At 44.1% G+C, this 12,109-nt stretch overlaps 1 protein-coding gene across 1 annotated transcript in view; it reads right to left on the bottom strand.

Moving 5' to 3' along the window:
- LOC115774583 (connector enhancer of kinase suppressor of ras 3-like) overlaps nucleotides 1-12,109 on the bottom strand; it is a 60,635-nt gene that overhangs the window by 4,667 nt on the left and 43,859 nt on the right. The window contains exons 14-18 of the mRNA XM_030721936.1: nucleotides 3,866-4,038; nucleotides 2,398-2,471; nucleotides 2,100-2,171; nucleotides 1,189-1,244; nucleotides 770-861 (exon numbers count right to left, since the gene is read on the bottom strand). Coding sequence (XP_030577796.1) covers nucleotides 770-861; nucleotides 1,189-1,244; nucleotides 2,100-2,171; nucleotides 2,398-2,471; nucleotides 3,866-4,038 — 467 coding nt within the window. The remainder of the gene's footprint in view (nucleotides 1-769; nucleotides 862-1,188; nucleotides 1,245-2,099; nucleotides 2,172-2,397; nucleotides 2,472-3,865; nucleotides 4,039-12,109) is intronic.

The following is a 12,109-nucleotide window of genomic DNA, read 5'->3' as shown; positions in this document are numbered from 1 at the left end:
TGTGTGTGAATGTTAGTTAATTGAAGCGCTAAGTTAATCATGGAAGTGCTTGTATGAATGGGTGTGCATGGGTAAATGTAAAACATGCTGTATAAGTGCTTTGAGTGCTCAGACTGAGTAGAAAAGCACTATATAAGAACTAGTCCATTTACTATTTATACTTGAAAATGGGTGACTCGCTTATGCACACTATAGTTACGACGGCATGCAAATTGATAAACAGTACTCGCGGATTCGTGAGTGCTTCTTGTGTTTTTACCATTTTGTAATTCAGTGTTGTGTGCAGCAGCGATCCAACCTCATCGTCCTAACCCGATCAAGCATGTACATCAGGGGTGCCGAAACTCGGCCCGTGGGCCGCTTCTGGCCCCACCCCCTACTTCCGGTCCGCGAATTGATGTCAAAAATAACATACAATTTGGCCCTTTAAGTTGCTTTTTTGACATTTCGCTTAACCCTCTTAATTGGAGGGGAAGGCGAAATGTCAAAAAAGTAACTTAAAGGGCCAAATTGTATGTTTGGGCACCCCTGATGTACAGGATCCCCTCTGTTCTGGTTGAGCCTGACCCACCTTTGCTGCCAGTGCTTCCCCAGTGGTCATTTGTGGTACTGCAGCTAAAATCCTGCAGCCCAAAGATCATTTTGCCCCAAGGCTCATATTAAAAGAGCCATCTGCAAAATTATTGTAAGGATTTGGATTAATTTTATTGGACATTGCACTGAGTACCTATTTTTGCTTTGCATTTCATGTTGATGTGGAATTACTTACATTTTGGGAGTCTACTGAGTCCAGTTGAGGGTCAAGAGAACAAAAAGGTGTGCCCTCCTCTTCGTCCCGATCGCTATCCTCGCTGTAACGCTCTGCACACACATAAGAGAAACAAGCAAACATGGAGAGTGTAAAGAAGGAACAAGAGCAGAAAATAACTAGACAGCGAGTAAAGGAAACGAGTGGATCAACAGATTAATGACAAATATATAAAGTAATGTATGAAATGGGGAAAATACATGTGAAGTAAACACAGTACACTGATGTATACTGTACAATCAGTACATCCCAGGAAAAGAACAGTTCAAAGAAATCATTAAAAGCCCAAAATCTGTATGACATTCATGCCCATGATGAGTGTGTGTAAACCTCTGACTATAACTGAGGATCATCATCATTCTTATTTTTAACCCTCTCACCTTCACTGTTGGACGCCTCATTTAGTTCAGCTGCTTCTGTCATTTTACTGATCCATCTGCAACACACACACACACACATTGCGTTAAACTCTGCAAATAACACACAACATTAAATGCAGTGCACTGCGGTGACTCAACAAAAAGCAAGATGAGATAAAAAGAGTAAGAGGAAATTACTTTATTTTGGTGACAGAATGATGAGAAAACTTTCTCAGCTATCACTGGCTGGCGTGCAAATGTCATTAACTCAGTGCTTCAGAATGGGAATTTACAAAATGTTGCACCAATGATTTATATAAAACTAAGTCACTAAAGTCAGGAGAGGAAAATTTCAACAGTTCCTGCCTTATGTGGATTACTTTGACACTTTCTGCTGGTATAAAGCCTTAAAGTGGACCTGTTATGCTCATTTCCAGCTCCATGCAGCTTTGCATGATTCACAGTTCAAAATTATTCTTTATTTAATTGTAGTCCACGACTCTAAGAGGCTTAATCCCAGTGTTCACTGAGAACCTCTGTGCTTTACTGCGGGGGCAATAAACATGGATGTAACCACCATGATGGCCTAATTTTGTTTTTATTACTGAACTCTAATAGAGAAGCTTTGCTTGATTCAGCATTCAAAATAATCCTCCTTTATCTTATACATGGTCATTTCATCCTTGGTCTGAAACCCCTCCCCCTTTAAGCCAATTTTTGATTGGTATGTGTGTGTGTGTGTGTGTGGGGGGGGGGGGGGGGGGGGGGGGGGGGGGGGGGGGGGTTGCTCTGTCCAAGGTGATCATGTTAGAGATATCAATCATGACATCATCCGTCCCTGTAACAGTATATACTCCACAGCAGAAAATCAGCAAACACAGAACAGGTCCACTTTTAAAAAAACACATAAAAGTAAGTTGCAACATACTCACTTATTCATTTCCTTGTAGGTCTCAGCACTAATAATAATGGTCACTACATGAGGATGACTGGCTGTTATGACACTAAAACACAACACAGAGCAAGTTAATAATAAATTTAATTAAAATCAGCCTCCTGTATGAACTGAACAGCTGATAGGGTGAAGATCTCAGATTCAAACGTCTTGCAGTGGACGTCTCACCACAGACTTTGTTAAAGTGCGTGCGAAGGCGCCTTCAGCAGCAGTGTGAGCACAAACAGCTGAGTAAGCCTTGTGGTTTAAGTGGAAAAAGAAAAAAAAACATGTACTGTTTCTTCCTGGAAGCTTTGGCCTGCTCGATGGTGAAGCCCGACAGGTTGATGAATCCATCAGCTTTCTCAGCCTGCAGAGAGGAGCAACAGCACCTCAGAAACACGGTTAAGCCTCCATAGGGCGCTCATTTAAAATACTTTGAACCGCAGAGTGTTACTGAAGGACACAAGACTTAATTCATTTTAATGTTTCATCTTCATGTAGAAAATCAAGGTCAGTGAAGTCACCGTATTTGGTTATTAAAAAACACTTTCAAGAGAAACAGACCAAAGAAAGTCACTTCATCTATAAACAGTTTAATGCAGTGAAATGTGTCTCTGGTTCCTGTGTGATCTCTGCAGAGAGTCAGTGGTCAGAGTCACAGGGTGCATTCACCTCACAGCTTTGGACTGTGCTCTGTTTGGTGGGACTGTGACCTACTTAGTTTCTTAGTGTGGTTTGGCTTTATGCTAATTTAAATTTACAGCTTTACAGAGACAAAGGACTTTACTGTCACATAAAGGAAATGGTTCTTTTCATGGGGGATATTCCTTTACTTGCCCTGAAGTAGAAACTTACACGGCATGGTTTAGAAATTTGACATTATTTTATGCAAAAGTTGTGAACATGTCACAAGCAGCAACCTCCAGAGCTGCTAATGGAGCCGATGCTGAACCTGCACTTCCTCTAATGTTCACTTCAAAAGTCAGTCAGCAGGTAACCAAGTGCCTCAGGGCAGAGTCAGCGGCCTGGGTTCGAGTCTGACCCACGGCAGCATGCCCCTCCCCACTCTTTGTGCCCACTTTCCTGTTTACTCTTCACTGTCACACAAAAGCTAAAGAAGAGTGAGTCAGTCCCCACAGATGCCCACATGTTCACAGCGTGCTTCAAAAACAGTTTTGGCTTCTATGGATTGTTTCCCACTTCATAATTTCAGGTAATTTTTTTTATAACTCTTCTGATGCACTGAGTAACTGGTCTCAGCAGATGACTGCCCCCCCTCCCAGCCTGGTTCTGCTGGAGGTTTCTTCCTCTTTGGACTGTTACCTCACATTATAGAACGTATTGAGGTGAATGTTCGTTGTGACTTGGCATAGATAGATAGATAGATAGATAGATAGATAGATAGATAGATAGATAGATAGATAGACAGACAGACAGACAGACAGACAGACAGATAGACAGATAGATAGATAGATAGACAGACAGACAGACAGACAGACAGATAGACAGATAGATAGATAGATAGATAGATAGATAGATAGATAGATAGATAGATAGATAGATAGATAGATAGATAGATAGATAGATAGATAGATAGATAGATAGATAGATAGATAGATAGCTAGATAGAGGTCACTGGGACTAAAATAGAAGACTGAACAGTGCTGTGACAGTGACAGAGCCACTAACAAACTCATCAATTGAAATCCGGTGCCTTTTATTTGAGCTAAAGGGCATAGCTGTGAGATAACTGTGGCTCACCATCTTGTCACTGTACCAGTACAGAGAACTCCCCTTCAGGACAAACCAGTATCTCTTCCATCTGCTTCCCAGGAAGCTGCGGCTCTCCTTCTTGCGGTGCAGCCAGCCCTCACAGTCCACCACTCCCAGGTCTTTAACTGAAATCCTCCGCCGACTCATGGCTGCAGATAACCCTGCAGGAGAGGGAGCAAGGCAGGTTAGAGGTTCAGATCTTCAGGGGTGGAGCTGACCAACAATGAAGCCTCTTAGAGGCCTCACATGCACTCAGAGAACCGTGACAGCGATTTTTACTCATGCCCTGCTGGTGTAGGTGTCTTTAGCTTTTTATTAATTGAACATTTTGTCGTCATCTCGCTATTTACAGGCTTCCCTGCACGCTCTGATATTCAGCTTTGACATAAGTTTTAGAACAAAATCAGCATTTTGCAGCTTTTCTGACTATTTTGATGATATCTGCCTTTTTATTTTCTGTAAAAACAAAATTCAGGAAGTCTTGATAGATAACTCGTGGTACAAGAATAACCACAGAGAACAACCAAGGCGCTCTGTCTTCAGATTAAAAAAAAATTACATTTATCAGGATCTCTGATGAGAACTTAAAGCTGCTGCATGTACTTGCAAGTAATCTCAAAATGTCACTGAAGACAGATCACCTGGGTCGTTATACTCGTACCACATGATATTTATCAGACCCCCTGGGTTTTTGATATTGGACTTCTGCCGACCCCACTGAAAAGCATCTGTCAGAGAAACGCAGCGCTTCCTTCCTTTTTTCTAAACGTTCATTTTCTTTCTCTCTGGTTTTAAAGCAAACTGAACAAAAAGGACAAACTGTGCAGTTTGATCACATGATGACCTCCTGCATCGCCGTGAAATGAGGGTCACCTCAAAGGTGCAGAGCATCATTGTGGACTCTTATCATCCCTTACATGTTGAGGTTTACTAGTTTAGCCCCCCCTCCCCCAAAGGTCTATCAGCGATTTGTGGTGACAGTGTGAGATATTTGGTGGGTTTTGAATGATGATGATGTCTGTAGAGTGAATTACTCAACTGGAACATGTCTATAACAGCTCTAAGTCATTGATGATGAGCCCAATCTTGTGCTACCAAAAATATGTGCTAGTTATACTGTATTCAAGCAAGTTCACATCCTAAATACCACGAAGATAAAGATTAAAGTGCTTTCCTTGAAAAGGATAACTGTGTATTGTTACATTCTGAAGGAGTAAGGACCCCAACGCAGGACATGAAGGCAGCCAGAGGTGAACTAAAAGTGAGCTGGTTGGTTACTGGTTGATGGCAGGTTCTGAGACGCATGAAACATAACCTGAAAACTAAAAACTTACAGAAATCTACAACCAAGAAACACGTTAGGAGGCGCTGAATCTGGGAAACATAAACTGATGCTCTGACACGGGGGGAGGGTGATTATGGGAAATGGAGACAGCTGGGAAGGATGAGACAGGTGACGGGAGACAAGACACAGGAAGCAAAACTGAAAGCAACGCACAAAAGACACAAACAGCAAGAATAAAACAGGAAGTGAGGACACAGACACACGGATAAACTTAACACAAGAGGAAGGAACACGAGGGGAACAAGACCAAAGCTTCTGGGAACTGAGACAAAACTAAACACACTTGAGAATACATGAAGGAAAAATGAAAACTGTCGTGTGTTGTGGCAACAAAGGGTCTCGTCTCAGAGCTGATAACTTGGTTTTTATTGATGACTGCTAACATGATGGAAACATGGAAACATGATGAAAACATAAAAACAGAACGTAACCAGAGCGCGCGTGAGCAGAACCAGAACTACGGCATCTGTGAAGGCTCAATATTACTATGTGCACAGTCAATAATATATTACAAAAACTAAACAAACCAGAGATTATAAAGAATAATTAACCATCAAGTCCAAAAACCTCAGATCACTGGTTAAATTGACTCAGAACCATAACATGTATTTAATAAACAAATACAAAGTCCCAGTTAATCCGCCCAAAATGATCCCAACACTCGTTTTCAGACAGATGTGCATGATGGGTACTCACCGACTCCATCAGCACAGAAAGCTCACTCAGAGGAACCCCTGACCCACGCGTTTATGCGGTCATGAAAGAGAACAAACGAGGATGTGAAGAGAGCAAAAATGGGAACTGATGCTGCTCTCTTCCCACATCAACCAAACTTCACTCAATAATAGCTCCAAATAACCAAACAAAACGCTAAGCTTGACCCCCCCAAAAAAGCAATTTAACTTTTAATTAAAGCTGCAAGCAGCGATAATAGGCCCTCGCCGGCCGCCGCCCAAGCGCTGGTGCCGATTTGAACCATGCTTTTCCGGCCGTGCCAGTTTTAGCCGTTTTTTTGGCTGCTACATGTGAAATTTTGAAATGGATGAATTGGCTAACTCAAGGAAAAAGATGCCATATTCTGGGCATCGCCATGGCAACGCCTTACACATTACAGTATTTCCACCTGTAGGTTTTATGTTCAGGGAGATGTGGAGAATGCGTGTACCAAATTTAAAACATTTGTATGCATTTTTGAGAAAGCAAGGGTCATTTTTGCATCGCAGAAATTTCACATTTTTTCCCATAGGGATAAAATGGGGCAGTTTTGGCATCGTCATGGGAACAGTGTCCAAAATATGACATAGGTGTGATTGACTTTTTTGATCAGGTTGACATCAGCAATCTGTGTACCAAAATTAATGTATTTTGGGCAAACTAAGCAGAAACTTTAGTATGGGGGATTTTTCGCTTTTTCCCATTAGAATAAAATGGGGCATTTTGGGCTCCGCCATGGCAACGTGTTAGAAAATAGAGCATGGGTGTGATTGGCTTTTTTGATCAGGATGACGTCAAGAATGTTGACACAAATTTTCATGCATTTTAGTGAAACTAAAATTCTGGACCTCCATACAAACTTTTGTTTGCTTCTGTAGGGGGCGCTATTGCACGTAGAAACTTGATTCCCTAATTGTGGGTTCAGGCTGGTTCAGTACATAAGTGATAAAAATTTGAGGCTGATCGGCCAAAGATTGTGCGAACGAATGGCGAAACAATTTTGCGGCGCGAGACAAAAAGGGCAAATTTATGCGGTTGCCATGGCAACACCGTTGAATATTCTATAAAACTTTTGATGCCCCACTTGTGAAGATGATTCTGAGCGATTTTGGTGCTAGTCGGTTTAATGCCCTAGGACAAGTTAATTAAAGTACGAGGTGTGCAAAAATGCTGAATGGGCAAAGGTCAAAGTTCAGTCCAAGATGGCCGACTTCCTGTTTGTCAGGCGGCAACTTCATAATGTAATTTTTTGTCAGTCTTCATATGGTCTCTGTCTGACTCGAATTTGGTGGTTCTACGACCAACTTTTTTTTCGACCCTCTCATAGGAATGCAAAATTTGAAATTTCTAGGGGGCGCTGTTTTGCCACTTTTGTGAGTTTTTTAATGGCACCAATAAAAAACAAAATTTTTCAGCAGACCTGACTTGTATGCAAAAATTGGTGAGTTTTCGTATATGTTAAGGGGGTCAAATAAGCGATAATTTACTCTTAAAGAATAATCCATCCATCCATCCATTTTCTTCCGCTTATCCGGGGCCGGGTCGCGGGGGCAGAAGCCTAAGCAGAGAAGCCCAAGCTTCCCTCTCCCCAGCCACCTCCTCCAGCTCATCCGGAGGGACCCCAAGGCGTTCCCAGGCCAGCCGAGATACATAATCTCTCCAGCGTGTCCTGGGTCTACCATGGGGCCTCTTCCCGGTGGGACATGCCCGGAACACCTCACCCAGGAGGCGGCCAGGAGGCATCCTAATCAGATGCCCGAGCCACCTCAACTGGCTCCTTTCGATGTGGAGGAGCAGCGGCTCTACTCCGAGCCCCTCCCGGATGGCCGCACTCCTCACCTTATCTCTAAGGGAGAGGCCAGCCACCCTTCGAAGGAAACTCATTTCTGCCGCTTGTATTCGCGATCTTATTCTTTCGGTCACTACCCAAAGCTCGTGACCATAGGTGAGGGTAGGAACGTAGATCGACCGGTAAATCGAGAGCTTCGCTTTTACGCTAAGCTCCCTCTTCACCACGACGGACCGGTGCAGCGTCCGCATCACTGCAGAAGCAGCCCCGATCCGCCTGTCGATCTCCCGTTCCCTTCTCCCATCACTCGTGAACAAGACCCCGAGATACTTAAACTCCTCCACTTGAGGCAAGAACTCGTTCCTGAGCCGGAGATGACCCTCCACCCTTTTCCGGCTGAGGACCATGGCCTCAGACTTAGAGGTGCTGATTCTCATGCCAGCCGCTTCACACTCGGCTGCGAACCGTTCCACTGCGAGCTGGAGGCCCCCCCCTGATGAAGCCAACAGAACCGCATCATCTGCAAAAAGCAGAGATGAGACTCTGAGGCCACCAAGGAAGAAGCCTTCTGCCACCTGGCTACGCCTAGAAATTCTGTCCATAAAAATTATGAACAGAATCGGTGACAAAGGGCAGCCCTGACGGAGTCCAACACCCACAGGAAACAAATCCGACTTATTACCGGCTATACGGACCAAGCTCTCACTGTGGTTGTACAAGGACTGAATGGCCCGCAACAATGGGCCAGACACCCCATACTCCCGCAGAACCTCCCAAAGAACACCCCGAGGAACACGGTCGAATGCCTTCTCCAAGTCCACAAAGCACATGTAGACTGGTTGGGCAAACTCCCACGCACACTCGAATATCCTTGAGAGGATAAAGAGCTGGTCCAGCGTTCCACGACCAGGACGAAAACCGCATTGTTCCTCCTGAATCCGAGGTTCGACTAACGGACGCACCCTCCTTTCCAGCACCCTGGCATAGACCTTACCGGGGAGGCTGATCCCCCGAAAGTTGGAGCACACCCTCCGGTCTCCCTTCTTAAAGATGGGGACCACCACCCCGGTCTGCCAATCCAATGGCACTGCCCCAGATCTCCACGCGATGTTGCACACGCCTCTTAAAGAATAATAATAAAGAAAAATAATGAAGAACGCCAACGATTCCAATAATGCGCCAATCCAGTCACCTTCATATATACGTTTTCGGAAACGTGTCGACACGACCCACGTTGTCGTGAGGTCCATGGTCAATGACGAGCGCAACGCGCTCGTCATTGACCCAATTTCATCGCGCAAGCTAGCTCATGATGCTAACGATTACAATTATGGGCTGCTCCATTCACCCCCATATGTACGTTTTCGAGAAGCGTTCGACCTGACCTACCTTGTTTGAGGGTCCGTTGCGCTCGACTTTGACCCTTTTTCGTTTTTCGCGCGAGCGAATACAATAGGCTCCTCGCCGATCCCTTCGGGAGGCTCGGGCCTAATAAACCACGAGACAAAGTGGTTTCAATAATCACCCACACTCAGGCCTGAAGATCTCTGATGAGCCACCGTTCGTCACAAACGGGCTCGAGCGATGTGACGAGGACGTTTGCTGAAGCAGAAAATAATTTATTCAACCTAAACTTACAAAACATAAACGGCAAAGACGGGCGCCGCCAGACAGCACGGGCCAGAGACCCGCAGGTTCGAGCCTCTCACGCAAACAGAACAGGGCAGGAAATGAGGTTATGTGCTCACATTTAACACAACGTGGGAGTCCAGTCCACAAATATTAACCTATTCACAGAAATAGGACAGGACAGGGAGGGGCAGCCAAGTGTCTGCACCGTGAGGCAGCATTTAATGACGTAACTTCAGGCTTAACCTTTCACTTCTCCCTTGGCTGGAAACTCATGCAGCAGAGTAATACACACCATATCTCAGCCTCCTGTCCACTCACTTCTGCACCTTTCAGCTCTTGGTGTGCAGGAGGGTCTGCAGGTTTTAGAGGCAGTCTTTGTCTTTCCTTAATTAGCATCACTGGGAAACACAGAGTCTTTCTTTTTCTGTAAGTTTACAACAGTGTTATTGTTAGTGCGCCTTAATGCATGATGCTAAAACAGGACACCTTATATTTCCTGACCCTGCGAGTAAGCTGAGCTGACTTCCTTGTTTGAGTTCTGTTTTTATGTGTAAGCCTGTGTGATGTGTGTCACCTGTGCGAACCCAGATAAGGCAAAGATATCCTGAATATGAGGATATGAGTACAGGCCCCACATCTGCAGGGCTGTCAGTCTAAAAACACAGCAGAAAATAATTTGCTCATAATTTGCTTCCATCAGTATAAATATCTTGTGATGCAGCGCTCTGTCTACCAAAGTTCAACATATACCAGCACTGTGGGTGTTGTGTTCCAGTTTAACGGTTCAACATGTGGTCTACATGTTTGGGGGACTTCCCATGATGCTTCTTTCCCCTTCCCCTCATTTCACTCCCCATGCATTTATAAGAAACAATGCGTAACTAAAAATTAGCTGCTATTTATATCTATCTGTTTCTCCTCTTTTCTGTCTTCTTTTTCGCCTCACCCTACAACCAGCCACAGCAGGCGGCTGCCCCTCCCTCAGCCTGGTTCTACTGGAGCTCTCTTCCTTTTAAAAGGAGCTTCTTCTTCCCCACCGTCACCAAGTGCTGCTCAGAGAGGACTGTGCTTCCTCTAATTTTGTAGGCTCTTTATTTTACAATATAAAGAGACGACTGTGATCGGGTGCTGCGTGAATGCAGCTGAACTGAATCTAAAGTTTCTGAAGGGAAAGTGTGTTTGCATGTGTCAGTAAAGATCATGTGATCTGACTGAGAGCTCCAAAACAGCAAAAAATAATAGATGTTATCATAACATTTGGCTTCTGTATTTTTAAGCACATCATCGTTGCAGTGTTAAAGATATTGCATAACTTTGTGTTTTTCATCTGCTTAATGGTGCACATTTTAAGCCTTTTAGTTTTTCTTGTACACTGTAAAACCACTTTTGCCCCCACTTCAAAAAGAAACCCCCTCTAATTGCACAAGACTGTGCAGATGTTTGTGGTCTTATTAGTCATGACTTTACACACACCTCTCTAAGGTTTCTGCAAATACACCAAATGTAAGAGAGGGGAACTAAAACCTGACAGAAAGAAGAGCTCTTACCTGCAGGCTGGCTGTCCGGCAGTGTAATGTGTTTCCTGCAGACAGACGCTCAGCAGAGGAGGAACTGAAGCGTGTGCTGCATGTGAGAATTTATATGTTAACACAGCAGCAGACCACAAAGTCACAAAATCACACTCACGCTCTACATAAACACATCACTCTGACTCCGCAGCGTCCTTCCTGTTTCGCTGCTCTTCGTGATCTTTGTGCCCTCGCCTGCCTCTCAGGAACTTCCCGTTAGTCGGGGAGAAAATATAACTTATTTTCAGCTGATTGGGCAAATTCATGCAGTGCTGCGTTGTTACAGGGGAGACATCAGCTTTCAGTATCTCACACCATTTGCCTCTTACATCCAAACCCAGCAGACAGGCTGTAACATTCAGGCTTTTTTGTAGCAGAAACTAAAGCTGAAAGCTCGTCTTTACTGTCAGCTACACTGAAATGTGTTCATGGATGCTGGTTTGATCGCTCTGCATATTTTAGCTCCGGTGATTTGCTTGCCACAAATATTACAGATATATCCAGATATTACAGAAAACGTGTGAAATGTTATAAAGAAACACCCGGGCCCGTCTGCTGCAGGGCCGCAGGGTTGAGTAAGAGTTTATAGCGCAAGTTCAAACTGCAGTTTACTACAGGGTCCACTTGATGGCGCTGTTAGCCTTTTAAAGCTCCATGCTTGCTCTTAAAGGTCATAAACTGAAGGATTCATTTAGGTGATGAAACTGTTGTACAGCACAGCAAAATGTGATGAAAATGCTCTCAAACAGTAAAATTCACTCGTTGTTATTTGTTAAATATTTAAGTGATTAACTTTAGCACTTAGACTGAAGTGGACCTGCTGTTGCCTTTCTGTGTTTTCTGTCATATATCCACTGTTTAAATGGTGGCTGTTCATAAGAAACAGGGCCAAAGACAGTTGATCATTTTTTTTCTCCCCATGTCTCTGTATGACGTCAGTGGGAGGGGCTAGTCCTAACATCTCAGGTTTTCTTGTGAAGGTTTCTGAGTGGGGACCCAGGTATGGCAGCCATAATACAACCCCAATTCCAAAAACGTTGGGATGTTGGGAATAACAGGCGAGAAAAGTAAGCGGCACTAAAAAGAAACGACTGGAGGAACATTTTGCAACTAATCAGGTTAATTGGCAACAGCTCAGTAACATGACTGGGTATAAAAAGAGCATCTTAGAGAGGCAGAGGTTC

Source organism: Archocentrus centrarchus, chromosome 24 (assembly GCF_007364275.1).
Source record: "Archocentrus centrarchus isolate MPI-CPG fArcCen1 chromosome 24, fArcCen1, whole genome shotgun sequence".
Classification (NCBI taxonomy): Eukaryota; Metazoa; Chordata; class Actinopteri; order Cichliformes; family Cichlidae; genus Archocentrus; species Archocentrus centrarchus.
The sequence above is the reverse complement of the archived record's forward strand: the minus strand, read 5'-3'. Positions and strand labels throughout refer to the sequence as shown.